The 17461-nt window shown below is 52.8% G+C and overlaps 1 protein-coding gene across 2 annotated transcripts in view; it reads left to right on the top strand.

Moving 5' to 3' along the window:
- The first annotated feature begins 3883 nt into the window (after positions 1-3883).
- Positions 3884-17461, top strand: part of RYR1 (ryanodine receptor 1) — a 166725-nt gene continuing 153147 nt past the window's right edge. For both annotated transcript variants that reach the window (XM_026447688.2, XM_026447687.2), the window contains exons 1-9: positions 3884-4066; positions 10920-11039; positions 12517-12621; positions 13731-13805; positions 13891-13969; positions 14323-14435; positions 14756-14849; positions 17141-17234; positions 17363-17437. In XM_026447688.2, the coding sequence (XP_026303473.1) occupies positions 4022-4066; positions 10920-11039; positions 12517-12621; positions 13731-13805; positions 13891-13969; positions 14323-14435; positions 14756-14849; positions 17141-17234; positions 17363-17437 (800 nt within the window). In that variant the 5' untranslated portion in view covers positions 3884-4021. The remainder of the gene's footprint in view (positions 4067-10919; positions 11040-12516; positions 12622-13730; positions 13806-13890; positions 13970-14322; positions 14436-14755; positions 14850-17140; positions 17235-17362; positions 17438-17461) is intronic.

Below are 17461 nucleotides of genomic sequence, written 5' to 3'. Positions count from 1 at the left end.
GAAAGGAACAGCTGCAAATTACCAAGCGAAAAAGACAGCAACCATATTAGAAAAATGGCCGGGCAGAGTGGCTCCTGCGCCTGTAATGTAAGATTACATGCCTGTAATCTCACCACTTTGGGAGACCAAGGCAAGTAGATCACCTGAGGTCAGGAGTTCGAGACCACTCTGGCCAACATGGCGAAACCCCGTCTCCACTAAAAATACAAAAGTTACGCAGGGTACGGTGGCTCACGCCTGTAATCCTAGCACTTTGGGAGGCCAAGGCAGGTGGATTGGCTGAGCTCAGGAGTTCGAGACCAGCCTGGGCAACATAGTGAAACCCCATCTCTACTGAAATACAAAAGAAATTAGCTGGGTGTGGCAGCATATGCTTGTAGTCCCGAGGGGGCTGAGGCAGAAGAATTGCTTGAACCCGCGAGGTGGAGGTTGCAGTGAGCCGAGATGGCATCATTGAACTCCAACCTGGGTGACAGAGTGAGACTCTGTCTCAAAAAAACGCCAGGCGTGGTGGCTCAAGCCTGTAATCCCAGCACTTTGGGAGGCCGAGATGGGCGGATCACGAGGTCAGGAGATCAAGACCATCCTGGCGAACATGGTGAAACCCCGTCTCTACTAAAAAATACAAAAAATTAGCCGGGCGAGGTGGCGGACGCCTGTAGTCCCAGCTGTTCGGGAGGCTGAGGCAGGAGAATGGCGGGAACCCGGGAGGCGGAGCTTGCAGTGAGCTGAGATCCGGCCACTGCACTCCAGCCTGGGCGACAGAGCGAGACTCCGTCTCAAAAAAAAAAAAAAAAAGAAAAGAAGAGAAGAGAGCACAATGAGCAGATGACAAAGAAACCCAAAACTCTGACAGGCACCTGAGAAGATGCTAGAAATTGTTGGTAACTCATCAGGGAAGTGGAAATTAAAATGACAACAAGGCTAGGCGTGGTGGCTCATGCCTGTAATCCTAGCACTTTGGGAAGCCGAGGTAGGAGGGTCACTTGAGCCCAGCAGTTCAATACCAGCCTGGGCAATATAGCAAGACCCTATCTCTATAAAAAGCTTAAAAGTTAGCTGGGCGTGGTGGCGCAAGCCTGTTGTCCCAGCTACTCAGGAGGTTGAGGTGGGAGGATCCCTTGAGCCCAGCAGTTCCGGGCAGCAGTGAACCATAATTGCGCCACCACACCCCAGCCTGGGCAACTAAGTGAGACCCCATCTCTCAAAGTAAAATAGAGAAAATGAATTCAAAAACAATGAGTTGGCCAGGCATGGTGGCTCACGCCTGTAATCCCAGCACTTTGGAAGGCCGAGGCGGGCAGATCATGAGGTCAGGAGATCGAGACCATCCCGGCTAACACGGTGAAACCCCGTCTCTACTAAAAAATACAACAAAAATTAGCTGGACGTGGTGGTGGGTGCCTGTAGTCCCAGCTACTCGGGAGGCTGAGGCAGGAGAATGGCGTGAACCCGGGAGGCAGAGTTTGTAGTGAGCCGAGATTGCGTCACTGCACTCCAACCTGAGTGACAGAGCGAGACTCCGTCTCAAAAAACAAAACAAAACAAAAAAACAGCGAGTCATCCTATATAAATCTGGCAAAAATTAGTTAAGTTGGAAATGCCACATGGGGGTTGGGGATATGGGGACCCAGGGACTCTCAGGGACTGATAGTGAGTAGCCATTCTGAGGGCTATCCGGCACTACTTACACAAATTGTGCACGTGAATATGTCACCCAGCAATTAGCTTCCGGGTGTGCGCGACAAAACATTCCCCCTCAGCTTCCTGGGGGACCAATACACAGATGTTCCCTCCAGCATTATTTCGGGGAAGATGGAGGCAGCCTGGGTGTCCACTCCCAGTAGGGGTAGGTGGATAAACAGAAGGGATCAGTCACCAAAGAATCCTGCAAAGCCACCACTGTCACACACCAGGTGTCCACAGAGCAACAGGGGTAGGTCTTAACACACATAATGAGACTGACAAAAATAAGAAACACTATTAATAACTTATGATATAATACTCAATGACACAGAATCATTTCACATTCACACAGAGTTTTAGGGAAAAACAATACTTAGTATACAACTATGTGTTAGATAATATATAATAAATACAACATAGAATTGTATTGTACACTATAATTATATTGGCCTAAATATTTAATTATATAATTATACATTATATAACGTCGAATTATATAATTCCATAATATGACACAAACTTTTGTGCTATTTATTGCAGTTGTACTAACATCAGTATTTAATTATGGAGCACCTAGAAACCTGCTATACGTTAAAGAACGGTTTCTATGTAATTTTGTTTAACTATGGGATACTGTTTTATATAACTTACTGTACACCACTACATGTTAATAAAAATAATTTTTTTTTTTTTTTGAGACAGAGCCTTGCTCTATCACTTGGGCTGGGGTGTAGTGGTACAATCTCGGCTCACTACAACCTCTGCCTCCTGGGCTCAAATGATTCTTGTGCCTCAACCTCCCGAGTAGCTGGGATTACAGTCGTGCACCACCATGCCCTGCTAATTTCTGTGTTTTTAGTAGAGCCAGGGTTTCACCATGTTGGCCAAGCTGGTCTCAAATTCCTGGCTTCAAATGATCTGTCTGCCTTGGCCTCCCAACGTGCTGGGATTACAGGCATGAGCCACTGTGCCTGGCCTAATAATAATTTTAATAAGGCCGGACGTGGTGGTTTACACCTGTAATCCCAGCACTTTGGGAGGCTGAGGCAGGTGGATCATGAGGTCAGGAGTTCAAGACCAGCCTGGCCAACATGGTGAAACCCGGTCTCTACCAAAAATACAAAAATTAGCCGGGTGTGTTGGCAGGTGCCTGTAATCCCAGCTACTTGGGAGGCTAAGCAGGGGAATTGTTTGAACCCAGGAGGTGGAGTTTGCAGTGAGCCGAGATCTTGCCACTGCACTCCAGTCTGGGCAACATGAGCGAGACTCTGTCTCAAATAATAATAATAATAAAAAATTAATAGTAATAATAGCAACACTTACATTACCTTAACCAGGCACTGGCAATGTTGTAAGTGCTGTAAATTAATTACCTCATTTAACTCTCCCAACAACCACGTGAGGTCGGTACTATTAATATTCCCCTTACTGGATGGGGAAACCGAGGCACAGAGAAGCTAAGTGGCTTATCCATGTAACTCAAGGGAGTGGCTAGGCTGGGTGGGATTCAGATCCAGATTATCTGGCTCAGAGTCGGAGTCCTTGTTCTTTTTTTTTTCTTTTTTACATGGAGTCTCACCCAGGCTGGAGTGCAGTGGATCAATCTCGGCTCACTTCAGCTTCTGCCTCCCGAGTTCAAGCAATTCTCCTGCCTCAGTTTCCCAAGTGGCTGGGATTACAAGCGTGTGTCCCCACGCCTGGCTAATTCTTGTACTTTTAATAGAGACGGAGGTTTCACCATGTTGGCCAGGCTGGTCTCGAACTCCTGACCTCAGGTGATCCACCCACCTCGGCGTCCTAAAGTGCTGGGATTACAGGGGTGAGCCACCATGCCTGGCCGGAGTTCTTGTTCTTAATCACTATGTTTGGTGCTTTTTAAAATCAGGAGACCTGGTGCACAGCCCTGCTCTGCTGCGTGATACCTTGCAAGGGCTTCCCCACGCAGAGCCTCAGTCTGCCCTCTGTGAAATGGGAGAATGATGGCACGTTACTTACCGTGGTAGGGGGAGAGAACGCAGGTACCTTCTAGACACTGTCTCCCCCACCCCACCTCCCGGCGGTCAGGCAAACCTCCAGCCAAGATTTGGGGTATATGGGCGGGGCTCCGGCGAAGGGGCGTGGCCGGGGAGTCCTGGTCCAATGGGGTCCGGGGGCGGGGCTTTCCTCCCATCTCTGTCCAGCACGCGTGTCCTCCTCTCAGTTCCATCCACCTCGCGGGTGCCTCTGGCTTCCCCAGAGGTCTCCGACCCCAGCCCGCCCCTAGCCCTCCCGCCCAGCCCGCAGCCCCCTCCCTCTGTTCCCGGATCTCAGACCCTGGTCCTTGGACCTAGACATCATGGGTGACGCGGAAGGCGAGGACGACGTCCAGTTCCTGCGGACGGTGCGTATCTCTGGGTTAGGGGTCTGTGGGGCTATCTCTCGGGGCTCTCTGAGGATCTCTCTGTCTCTGAATGTCCCTGTCCGGTTTACCGGTGGTCTCTGAGACTCGAGGTCTCTTCCTGTGTCACTTTGAGTGACTGTCATTCTGTCTTTTAGTCTCTTTCACCTTTCTCACTACAGAGAATTAGTAGGACTGGGGACTCCAGAATGGGAGAGGGATCTTCGGTTGCCCTCTCTTCTGACATTAGCGAGTTGTCCCCCACAAGAAGGACCCCTGAGGAAGCACACCCTCGCACCATCCTGGAAGCAGGCACTTGGAGAAGGTGGTTCTAATTCCTGGGCTTAATTTAGCCGTCCCCCCAACCCCCACCTCAGCCCTAATTCTCTTTTTACTCCAGACTCTGACCTATTTAAATTCTTGGGAAGGGAGCTGGGGTGGGCTGGAGGACACAGCTGCTTCCAACTCCCAGCCCTTGAGGGTCTCGTGGGGGAGGGATCTCTTGGGTTCTGGGTCTTTCTTTCCTTCTTTGTTTTGGGCAGGAGGGCTGCTCCCAGTGGCTGCTAATGGTCTTGGAGGGTCTCTGGGTGGTCTCTCTCCCCATCTGTCTCTTTGGGTGTCTCCATGTCTCTGTCTCTTCCTCCATCTCAGTCTCCTTGTCTCTGTTTCTTAGCTTAAGGCCCTCTGATTTTCTGTGTCTCTCTAGCTGGGTCACTCCCTGCATCTCTGAGCCCCAGCTGGGGGCAGGGGTGGGAACTGGAACAACAGGTGGCCCTCCCAGAATAGCCCGCTTTTCTGGGGCCTGGGCCGGGGATGGGGAGGGGACGAGAGGGAGGAGGGGCTGCCATCTCCCGGCCCTTCCCACCTTCCCCTCCCAGTGGCTCTGCAGGGTGTAGGGCCGTAAATATGGGAGGGGACGTCCTCTGCTCTGGGCTAGGTCTGCTGACCCAACGCTAGCCCCGCCCCTCCCCCGGGGCCTTGGAGCCACGCAGGAAATGCTGACACAGCATTCCCGCCCCAGAATAGGACCCTGGAGAGCAGGGTCCGGTTTCCTGGGAGAGAGGAACAAACAGCTGGGGCTGGTAGTGAAGGATGGGGACAGCTGGGAAGGGGCCTAGCTTCAGCTGAGACTCTCTCCCCAGCCCCAGTCCCTCAGCAGACACCATGGGTTGGGCCCTCCCCAGCCCTAATAAGACCATGGCTATGGCCAATGGCCCTTGAACTGTTGCTCTAAACCAGGCCCCGTGCCCTGGGCCTCTGCCTCCTGAGACATCTAATTATATCCTCGCTGCCCTGTCTTCTGAGGTAGGGTCCTATCTTTATCTCCCTGAGAGATTTGAGGGAAACCAAGGCCCGAATGGTAGAATCACTCACCCAAGGTCAAGGCCAGGAAGTGGCATCTCTGGATGCCCCTGGTGCCCAGCCCCATTGCCTTCACCAGAGAAAAACTGGGCCCAGACTTACCAAAGTAGTCGGTGTTAGGGTTCTGGAGGCTTGGCCTTGGAATCTCTCCACCCCAGACTGGGTCAGTTTTTCTGAGTGTTACTGAGGTCGTGGTGGATTTCTCAAAACTTTTTGGAGGCTGGGCTCAGTGGCTTATGCCTGTAATCCCAGCACTTTGGGAGGCCAAGGTGGGCGGATCACTTGAGGTCAGGAGTTTGAGACCAGCCTGGCGAACATGGTGAAATCCCGTCTCTACTAAAAATACAAAAAAATATTGGCCAGGTGTGGTGGTGCATGCCTGTACTCATAGCTACTCAGGAGGCTGAAGTGGGAGGATTGCTGGAACCTGGGAGGCAGAGCTTGCATTGAGTCGAGATTGCGCCACTGCACACTCCAATCTGGGTGACAGGGCGAGACTCCGTCTCAGAATAAAAAACCTTTTGGACCCCATTCCACCCATAAGAAATATATTCTGTTGGCCGGGTGCGGTGGCTCACGCCTGTAATCCCAGCACTTTGGGAGGCCGAGGCGGGCGGATCACGAGGTCAGGAGATCAAGACCATCCTGACGAACATGGTGAAACCCCGTCTCTACTAAAAATACAAAAAAAATTAGCCGGGCGTGATGGTGGGCACCTGTAGTCCCAGCTTCTCGGGAGGCTGAGGCAGGAGAATGGTGTGAACCCAGGAGGTGACGGAGCTTGCAGTGAGTGCAGATCGTGCCACTGCACTCCAACCTGGGCAACAGAACAAGACTCCGTCTCAAAAAAAAAAAAAGAAATATATTCTGTCTTACAACTCAGTACATTCACACATGCATAGACATGATTAAAAATCAACTTTATTGAGGTGTAATTGACCTTCAATGCATTTTACCTATTTTATGTGTTCAATAAGTGTTTTTTTTTTGAGATGGAGTTTCACTCTTGTTGCCTAGGCTGGGGTGCAATGGTATGATCGCAGCTCACTGCAACCTCTGCCTCCTGGGTTCAAGCAATTCTCCTGCCTTAGCCCCCTGAGTAGCTGGGGTTACAGGCACGTGCTACCAAGCCTGGCTAAGTTTTTGTATTTTTAGTAGAGATGGGGCTTCACCATGTTGGCCAGGCTGGTCTCAAACTCCTGACCTCAGGCGATCCACCTATCGCATGAGCCACTGTGCCCGGCCTTTTTTTTTTTTTTAGACAGAGTCTCAATCTGTTGCCCAGGCAACAGTGGTTCAATGGTTGATTCAATGCAACCTCCACTTCCCAAGCTCCAGTGATCCTCCTACCTCAGCCTCCTGAGTAGCTGGGTCTACACATGCATAGCACCATGCTTGGCTAATTTGTAAAATTGTTTGTAGAGCTGAGGTCTCACTATATTGCCCAGGCTGGTCTCGAACTCCTGGCTCAAGAAATCCTCCGGCCTTGGCCTCCCAAAGTTTTGGGATTATAGGCATGAGCCACCGTGCCCGGCCTTTCTTCTTTCACTCAGCATAATCTTTTTGACGTTCATCCACGTAGCGTGTATTGAGTTCGTTGCTTTTGGTTGCCGAGTAGTATTCCACTGTGCAACTATACTGTGGTGTGTTTATCAGTTCACCTGCTGATGGACATCTGAATCGTCTCCAATTTTTACTATTATGGACAACACAGGACCTGTGACCATTCACACATACCTATTTTTAACTGAAACAAGTCTCATAAAATGTAGATGGCCCCTGAAGCATGATGCGCACGCTGTTATTTTCTATTCTTGCTCCATTTTGCTTCAGTTGGTTAAGCGCGATGGCCACAGGCCCACCGACAAACTGATTTCACTTCCCTTTGATGGGTGGTGACCTCTACCCCTACCCAGGCTGGGGCTTCTCAAACCCTGGCCCAAGTTAGAAGCTCCTGGGGTCTGGTTAAGAGTACACATTCCCTGCTGACCCCAAATCAGGCTCATGACGGTGGTAGGGGACTGGGCCAGCAGGGAAGCTACATTTTTAACCAGAACCCTCCTCCTTCCTTTATTTTTTTTTTTTTTAAGATAAAGTCTTGCTCTGTAGCGCAGGCTGGAGTGCAGTGGCATGATCTCAGCTCACTGCAACCTCCACCTCCCAGGTGCAAATGATTCTCCTGTCTCAGCCTCCTGAGTAGCTGGGATTACAGGCATGCACCACTACGCCCGGCTAATTTTTGTACTTTTAGTAGAGATGGGGGTTTCACCATGTTGGCCAGGCTGGTCTCGAACTCCTGACCTCAAGTGATCCACCCACCTTGTTGGATCCCAAAGTGCTGGGATTACAGGAATGAGCCACTGCGCCCAGCCTCCCTTCATTCTAATTCAGGAAAAGTTTGAGAATCAATGCGGTAACAATGGGGCCATCTGTCTCCGCTTTGCATCCTGGCTTTGCCATTTGCCTGCTTCCTAATTTGGGGCTAGTGATTTTTAGTTTTCTGTCTGAGCCTCAGGGTTCTCATCTGGAAAATGGGGACAATAATATATACGATAGCCAGACCCCATGGCTCACACCTGTAATCCCTTCGCTTTGGGAGGCTGAAGCAGGAGGATTGCTTGAGGCCAGGTGTTCAAGAACAGCCTGGGCAACATAGGCAGACCTTGTCTTTACAAAAAATGTTAAACTTTAGCTTGGCATGGCAGTGTGCACCTGTAGTCCCAGCTACTCGGGAGGCTGAGGTGGGAAGATCACTTGAAACCAGGAGTTGGAGGCTGCAGTGAGCTGTGATCTTGCCACTGCACTCCACCCTGGGCAACAGAGCAAGACCCCGTGTCTATGAAAATATATATATTTTAAATTAGCTGGGCATGGTGGCATGAGCCTGCAGTCATAGCTTCTCAGGAAGCTGAATGGAGAGGATCACTCAGCCTAAGAGTCCGAGGCTGCAGTGAGCTATGATTGTACCACTGCACTCCACCCCGGGAGAGAGAGTGAGACCCAGTCTCTTAAAAAAATTTTTTTTCAAGGGACCCATGCAAGTATCTCTCTGACCTCATCTCCTCCCTGTTTTCCCCTCCCCGCTGTGGCCACCATCCTGCTCTGCCTCCTGTGCTGTTCCTCAACACTCCAGCACCCACCAGCCAGAGGCCCTGGCCCAGACTCCCTCCTCTTCCCCCAGAGATGAGCAGGCCTGATTCCTTCTTGTTATTTGGACAAGGCTCAACTCAAATGTCACCTCCTTGGAGAGGCTGTCACTTCACTCCCTCACTGATCTCATCCCCATCCCAAAAGCCACTCTCTTACATCAGCCTGGGTTATTTTTTCCATAATACCTATCACTGACATTAACATTACATATTAATTCACCTGTTTATTGCCTGTCTCCATTATGAGGATTTAAGCTCCCTGAGGGCAGTGATTTTTTTTTTTTTTTCTTTTGAGACATGGTCTCAATCTGTCTCAGGGGCCCCAGGGAGGTGGGGCTTGATCATGACTCACTGTAGCCTAGATTTCCCGGACTTGGCAGTCCTCCCACTTCAGCCTCCCGAGTAGCAGGGACCACAGGAGTGTACCACCATGCCCGGCTAATTTTTAATTTTTAACTTTTGTAGAGATGGGGGTCTCATTATGTTGCCCAGGCTGATCTTGAACTCCTGGGCTCGAGCAGTCCTTCCGCCTCAGCCTCCTAAGCTGTTGGGATTTACAGGTGCGAACCACCGCGTCCAGCCAGGGCAGGGATCTTGATCTTCATTTACTTTATTCACTGCTCTGTATTCAGTGCCTAGAACAGCACCTGGCCCATGGCAGATGCTCAACCAGGGTCTGTTGAATGAGTGTAAGACCCAGAGCATAAGGCCTGGGAGTTAGTAAAGTGCTTAATAAATACAGGCTATACCATTACTATGTTTTTTTGTTTTGTTTTGTTGTTGTTGTCGTTTTTGAGATGGAGTTTTGCCCAGGCTGGAGTTTTGCTCTTGTTTCCCAGCTGGAGTGCAATGGTGTGATCTTGGCTCACTGCAACCTCCACCTCCCAGGCTCAAGCGATTCTCCTGCCTCAGCCTCCCGAGTAGCTGGGATTACAGGCATACGCCACCACGCCTGGCTAATTTTTTGTATTTTTAGTAGAGACAGGGTTTCTCCATGTTGATCAGGCTGGTCTCGAATTTCTGACCTCAGGTGATCCACCCACCTCGGCCTTCCAAAGTGCTGGGATTACAGGCGTGAACCACTGTTCCCGGCTGTTTTTGGTTTTGTTTGTTTGTTTTTGAGATGGAGTCTCACTCTGTCACCTAGGCTGGAGTGCAATGGCTTGATCTCAGCGCCCTGCAACCTCTGCCTCCTGGGTTCAAGCGATTCTCCTGGCTCAGACTCCCAAGTAGCTGGAAATACAGGCGTGCACCAGTGCACCACGCTACTTTTTGTATTTTTTTGTAGAGACGGGGTTTCACCGTGTTGGCCAGGCTGGTCTTGAACTCCTGACCTCAAGTGATCCACCTCCTCGGCCTCCCAAAGTGCTGGGATTGCAGGTGGGAACTACCACGCCTGGACTCAGTACTGTCCTTTATGATAATTCCGGGATCCAGCCCAGGCTCTCACATTGCATTCAGGTGCCATTAGAAAGCAGTCTATAAATAAGATAAAATAGCAGTCTATTATCAAAACAACACGCAAAAGAGAGAATTTAGAGAAAGATGAGCTTAAAAAGCAATTTAACTTGAGCAATTTTCCACCTTCCAGTGGATCACTTTGCAGACCCCACTTGGGAGGCCTCTGGAGCCAGTTGGACACAGGTTCAAATCCCAGCTCCTCCTGTTACCAACTGCGTTGGCCTTAGTCCATCCATGTCCCACTTTGAGCCTCAGTTTCCCTATTTTAAAATGGGGATAGGCCAGGCACAACAGCTCATGCCTGTAGTCCCAGCTACTCAGGAGGCCGAGGCAACAGGATTGCTTGAGCCCAGGAGGTCAAGGTTGCAGTGAACTATAATTTACACCACTTCGCTCCAGCCTGGGTGACACAGCAAGACCCTGTCTCTAAAAATAAAAATAAATGGGATGATTACTTGAGGTCAGGAGTTCGAGACCAGCCTGGCCAACATGGCGAAACCCTGTCTCTACTAAAAATATAAAAATTAGCCAGGCGTGGTGGTGCACGCTTGTAATTTCAGCTATTTGGGAGTCTGAGGCAGGAGAATCGCTTGAACCCAGGAGGTGGAGGCTGCAGCGAGCTGAGATTGCACCACTGTGCTCCAGCCTGGGCAACAGAGACTGTTTCAAATAAATAAATAAATAATAAAAAAATAAAATAAATGGGATGACACTGGCTTGTCTCTCAAGGAGTTGTCAGGAGCAGGTAGAGGGCTTGGGTGGGTGGATCTTGTTCATCACTGTCTTTTTCATAAGGACAAGGGTGGGAGGAGGGGCCCGTGGTCTGCAGTGTCTGTGGTATCCGGGCCAGGCCCCCCTGGAGACCCTGCCCCTCGGTTCCGCAGGATGATGAGGTGGTCCTGCAGTGCAGCGCCACAGTGCTCAAGGAGCAGCTCAAGCTCTGCCTGGCCGCCGAGGGTTTCGGTAACCGCCTGTGCTTCCTGGAGCCCACCAGCAACGCCCAGGTCTGTGCAGGAGGGAGAGGGGCGTGGGGACACGGGGATCTGAAGGGGCAGAGAATCTGGGGTCCAAAGAAGAGGGTTCTGGGAGTCAGAAAGGAGGTGCTGACAGGAGAGAAAGTGAGGAGGGAGGCTAAGGCTAAGAGGGGCTACCTGAGGTGGGGAGGGGTGGAGGTCTGAGAAGGGAGGGGCAGGGGTTCTGGGGTATTGGAGGGGATCCCTGTGTGCACAGAGGTGTGGTAGGCCACGGCGGGGGCTGCTGATCCAGAACGTTCTTTGGCAGGTGGTTGAGTGGGTAGAAAGCCTCGAGTTTAAGGGGAGGTGGCCTGAGAGTCCAGAAGAAGGGCTGGTTGGGGAAAAGGGGTCTCAGGAGGGAGGAGCAAGGAAACTGAGAAACGGGTGGGGAGCGGGGGGCGGGGCGGGACGAGGCAAAGGACCTGGACAAGGAGGAGGGGTCTGCGATGTTTTATTTTTTATTTTTTAATTTTTTTCAAGTAACAAGACTGAATCATTACAGGGTGTTTTAGGGGTAAGGGGGCCCTCGGTGGGGACGGGGGAGGATGGGACAGGGCCTGAGATGCAGAGGGCGTAGGGCATCTGACGAGGGTGGGGGCTTGAGGGTCTTAGATAGTGGGGTCTGAGGGAAGGTGATCCCTGAGTCCAAGCCTGGGAATTCTGAGGGTGGGGACAGCTGGAGTCTGAGAGGGCAGGGGATCAAGGGGCCGAGGACCTTGGATCCAAGGCAAAGGGGCCTGGAGGGTCAGGGGACACCCGCAGGGGTCTGGCTGGGGAGATTGGGGGCTGAGAGGTAGAAGGAGCCTGGGGTCTGAAAGGAGGAGACCTGGGGGAGGGCAGGGGCTGGCAGACCGAGGGATGTGGAGTCTGATGCGGGGGAAGTTTCAGAGTCTGAGCGAGTGGGGTCTGAGGAGCAGAGTCTTGAGTTTAGGAGTCGGAGGGTGGGGGACTGAACCGAGGAGGGAGTGTAAGATTGGGCGCCCTTCTGTGTCTGTGAAGCAGAGTTCAGAGGTGTTTGAGGGAAAAGGCAGGATCGAGGACTGTCTGATGGTGGAGGCGGAGGTGGGGCTTCCTTCGGGGTTGGAGGGATGTGGGGTCATCTGCAGAGGAGGACACAGAACAGGAGATTCCTGTCCTTGGAGCAGGGTCAGTGTGTCTCAGGCAGAGGTATGGGGCTGAGGCTTCCTATGAGATTAGGTGGGACACGGGTTAGTCGGGAGGGTTAGGGTTAGGGAAGCTTCTGAGAAGTCTGGGTGGGGCTGGGGTGTTTGAGGGAGGAGGCACAGAAGAGTGTTTTCATGATGTTGGTCTAGATTCAGGGGGGGCAAGGGCAGGGCCTTGCTGTGGGGTGGGAGTGGGGTCTGGTGTCTCAGGAATGTGGGTGTTCAGACTAGGGGAGGGAGTGTGGCAGGGAATGGTGCCTGGGGGGTCTTCCGGCCCCGCACTCACATCCCCCCTCCCACCCCAGAATGTGCCCCCTGATCTGGCCATCTGTTGCTTCGTCCTGGAGCAGTCCCTGTCCGTGCGAGCCCTGCAGGAGATGCTGGCCAACACGGTGGAGGCCGGCGTGGAGGTGAGGACCCCACCTGGGGGTGGGCGGGGTGGCAGCGATGGGCGAGAGGACCTGGGGGTCGTTTAGGGCACGGTGGCAAGGATGGGTGAGAGGACCCGGGGTCGCTTACCATCTGCTCTTCTTCCTGTCTCTGCCCTGCCCGCCACAGGCCCTCAATTTGGATAAGTGGGTAGGTCTGGCCTTGGATGTCACCTGTCCTTCCACCCCTCCTGACCCCAGGCAGGCCCGTCTCTCGGGCCCACGCCCTGCACACAGGGACTGGAGGGTCCTCCCCCACCCCAGTTGTCAGGGGCTGTGGAGCCCAGAACAGGCCAGACAGGAAGGAAGGAAGGAAGGGGATGGGGGCTTCTGAGCCTCTGTCCCCGATGCCTGCTCCTTTCTCCTCGTTCCGGTCCTTACCCCAACCCTGATCCCAGCTCGTCTCCGCATGGGACCTCTCCCCCACCTCCCCTATCCCAAGCGTGAGTCCCTCTGGTCCAGGAGTGGGTCCACCATGTGATCACCTGGCCCCATCACATGGTGCCCCCATGGCGCCCTCGGAGCGTGGGCATGTGACAGCCATGATGGGAGGCATGGTGACATCAAGCAGTCTGATGTCCGCCCCAAGGCCCGGGTTGGGGACCTTGTGCTGGGGAGGGGCGGCTGCCTTAGCACTGTGGGTGATGTTCACCTGTGGAACAACTGCTAGGCCTGTCCCGGAGCACACGGGCTGCAGCTTAGCATGTTGGGGGAGGTCAGAGCAGAGGCGCCAAAGTCCACGGGACCTGAGACCTTGGGGCTGTCCTCAGGGTCTCCAGGAAACTAGAAGACAGGTTCGTCCTCCTGAGTGATTTCCAGCCAAGGTGAAGGCAGCAGAGAGGACAGGATGGGCCTTGGGGAATATAAAATGCTCCATCCATAGGCATCTCAGAGACATTGTCCCCGCTTCCATAAATGCAGAAACTGAAGCAGGGAGTCCTGTGAGAGTCCGAGTTGAGGCTGTTTTACCTCCGGGCCCGAGCATGGCGTTTCACAGGGAGCATCTTGTCACCTGTGACTAGGCCAAACTTCTTGGGGATCTGGAGAGTCTGGGGGTCTGTGCTTATTCTGTTCCCTCCCTCCCCCTGCAGTCATCCCAGGGCGGGGGACACAGGACGCTCCTGTATGGCCATGCCATCTTACTCCGGCACGCACACAGCCGCATGGTGAGTGCAACCTCGGTGGGCTTGGGCAGGGGCCAGGACATGCGGGGCCTGCTAGAAAGAGACTGACCTCCACCTACAACCCTAGTATCTGAGCTGCCTCACCACCTCCCGCTCCATGACTGACAAGCTGGCCTTCGATGTGGGACTGCAGGAGGACGCAATAGGTACAGCGGCTGGAGGGGGTGGGGGTGTGAAGGGGACCCTGCAGCAGGGATTCAGGGGGTAGAAGGTCTGCAGAACGCCAAGGCAAGCATGAGACTATCCTGAGGACATGAATGGGGGCTTCGTAGCAGGGAGTCTGCGACACAGTCCAGACAGGGAGACTTACGCACACACTGGGGAGCGCTAGGCAGAGAGTCTGAAGTCAGGAACGGGGAATGTTGGGCAGAGAGTTGGTGGCAGTGATAGAGTTGTGGGCCAAGAGCCCGGGAGGCTCGGTAGCTGGGAGAGCCCTGGGGAAGAGCATTCTGAGAAGCCATCGTTCTGACAACCACCCCCATTCCCTGCCCACCCATAGGAGAGGCTTGCTGGTGGACCACGCACCCAGCCTCCAAGCAGAGGTCTGAAGGAGAAAAGGTCCGAGTTGGGGATGACATCATCCTTGTCAGTGTCTCCTCTGAACGCTACCTGGTGAGCCATTGCGGTTCCTCCTGCTCCCAGGTCTTGGGGCACATGGGATGGTCCCCCATCTTCTCACCATGGGTTTGCCTGGCTGATCTCCCACCCCCAAGGTCCTGACTCACAATTTCCCGTTTCCTGACCCTTGACATCCAGTTTTCTGATTTCTGACCTCCCATTGCCCAACTTGATCGTTTCCTGATCTGTGATCTCTGATGATTCTGTCTCCCATCTGGTTTCCGGGTATCCACCCTTGATTTTTGGCCTCTGACGCTGGGACTCTCGCCTACTCCTGCAATCGTCTCTGACTGCCGCATCCTGGTGGCCCCCAGCACCTGTCGACTGCCAGCGGGGAGCTCCAGGTTGACGCTTCCTTCATGCAGACGCTGTGGAACATGAACCCCATCTGCTCCCGCTGCGAAGAGGGTGAGGTCTCCAGACTTCCCGCTCCTAAATGGAGACCCCCCCCAAAACAGACCCTTAGTGTTGCCCTTCAGGCATACCCAAATGGAACCTTGGAACCTAACCCCAAACCTAGATCTCCAAATTATGGCTCTCACACTTAGATCTCCAGCTGACCCCAAATCCAGACCCCCCCAAACCCCAAACTAAATATCAGGCTCCCAAACTTAGACCCCAAAGTATTAGCCCCCAAGTCTCCTAAACTCAGGTTCAAATCTTAAAACATCAAGTTTAAAGCTTGTGGCCGGGGCCAGGGCAGTGGCTCACGCCTGTAATCCCACCACTTTGGGAGGCCGAGGCGGGTGGATCACGAGGTCAGGAGATCAAGACCATCCTGGCTAACACAGTGTAAACCCCGTCTCTAGTAAAAATACAAAAAATTAGCTGGACGTGGTGGTGGGCGCCTGTAGTCCCAGCTACTCAGGAGGCCGAGGCAGGAGAATGGTGTGAACCTGGGAGGTGGAGCTTGCAGTGAGCCAAGATCATGCAGGTGGATCACCTGAGTTCAGGAGTTTGAGACCAGCCTGGCCAACATGGTGAAACCCCATCTTTATTAAAAACACAAAAATTAGCTGGGTATGGTAGCATGTGCCTGTAATCCCACCTACTCAGGAGGGTGAGGCAGGAGAATTGCTGGAACCTGGGTGGTGGAGGTTGCAGTGAGCAGAGATCGTGACACTGTACCGCAGCCTGGGTGACAGAGCCAGACTCTGTCTCAAAAAAAAAAAATTAAAACTCCTTAGACAATAAACATAGACTATGATCTCAGACCCTCAAACCCAGACCCCCAAATTCAAACCTCAGATCCCCAAACTAAGACTCCAATCTTCAGCTCTCCAACCTCAGACTTCCAAACTTCAATTTCAAATCTCAAAAACCAAAGTCCACCAAAGCAAACTCCCAATTCAGATTCCTATGCTAAGACTCCAGGCATGGCCCAATATTTTGACCCCAAGTCTCATACCCCAAACTTCAGAATCCTAAACCAGACCCACACTGGGACTCAAACCACAGATGGTTTTTGATCCTTAAACTCAGACCGTGAAACTCAGACCCATCAACTTCTAACTACAAAGCTCAGATCGCTCCTACATCATACCCCAAAGCTCAGACTTCCAAACCTAGATTATGACCTCAGATCCCCAACCTCACTTTCCAGCTTCTGGCCTCCAAAATTAATACTCAAGGCCGGGCACGGTGCCCTGTAATCCCAGCACTTTGGGAGGCCGAGGCGGGTGGATCACTTGAGATAAGGAGTTCGAGACCACCCTGGGCCAACATGGCAAAACCCCATCTCTACTAAAAATGCAAAAATTGGCTGGGCATGGTGGCGGGCGGCTGTAGCTCCAGCTACTTGGGAGGCTGAGGCAGGAGAATTGCTTGAACCTGGGAGGCAGAGGTTGCAATGAGCCGAGATCGCGCCACTGCACTGCAGCCTGGGCAACAGAGCAAAACTCTGTCTTAAAAACAAAACTGGCTGGGCGCGGTGGCTCAAGCCTGTAATCCCAGCACTTTGGGAGGCCGAGACGGGCGGATCACGAGGTCAGGAGATCGAGACCATCCTGGCTAACACGGTGAAACCCCGTCTCTACTAAAAAAAAATACAAAAAACTAGCCGGGCGAGGTGGCGGGCACCTGTAGTCCCAGCTACTCGGGAGGCTGAGGCAGGAGAATGGTGTGAACCCGGGAGGCGGAGCTTGCAGTGGCCGAGATCTGGCCACTGCACTCCAGCCTGGGCAACAGAGCCAGCCTCCTTCTCAAAAAAAAAAAAAAAAAACTAAGCTAAACAAAATGAAACAAAAAACCCTCAAAGTTCAGGCCCTACTCCAGAACCCAGCCTCAGACCCAACCATCACCCTTCTAAAACCCAGACGCCAAACCTCAACCCTAGAATATAGACCCCAATACCAGTGAACATTAGACCTCCACCTTTAACCACACACACTCTGGCCCCAATCTCAAAAGTCCAAACTCAGAACCTTAAATCACAGACTCACAACTCCCCCAGCCTCAGCTCTGCAGACCCAGACTCCCCAAATTAGGTGCCCAGCTTCAGACCCCAAGTTTCATATCCCCACTTCAGGCCTCAACGGTGGCCCGAAAATACTCTGAATCTCAGATCTCCAACTGCAAAACTCCAAACCCAGCCCTCAGTTTCCCGCATGGGAGGAGCAGGGCCCCTGACTTCATCTTGGCTCCTGGGTCTTCCTGGGGCTCCAGGCTCCCATTGACCACCTTCGCTTGCTCCTCTCCAGGCTTCGTGACAGGAGGTCACGTCCTCCGCCTCTTTCATGGACATATGGATGAGTGTCTGACCATTTCCCCTGCTGACAGTGACGACCAGCGCAGGTCTGGCCTGCAGACAAGACAGCCTGGGGTCTAGGGGCGGAGGTGGAGGGCTGGGACCCTATGAGCAGGATTAGAAACCAGATTCTGGGGAGCAGAACCCTTGACTTCACTCTCTCCTCTGTCCCCAGACTTGTCTACTATGAAGGGGGAGCTGTGTGCACCCACGCCCGCTCCCTCTGGAGGCTGGAGCCACTGAGAATCAGGTAGGGTGGGGAAGGTGGGGAGAG

This window comes from Piliocolobus tephrosceles, chromosome 21 (genome assembly GCF_002776525.5).
Source record: "Piliocolobus tephrosceles isolate RC106 chromosome 21, ASM277652v3, whole genome shotgun sequence".
Lineage (NCBI taxonomy): Eukaryota > Metazoa > Chordata > Mammalia > Primates > Cercopithecidae > Piliocolobus > Piliocolobus tephrosceles.
The sequence above is the reverse complement of the archived record's forward strand: the minus strand, read 5'-3'. Positions and strand labels throughout refer to the sequence as shown.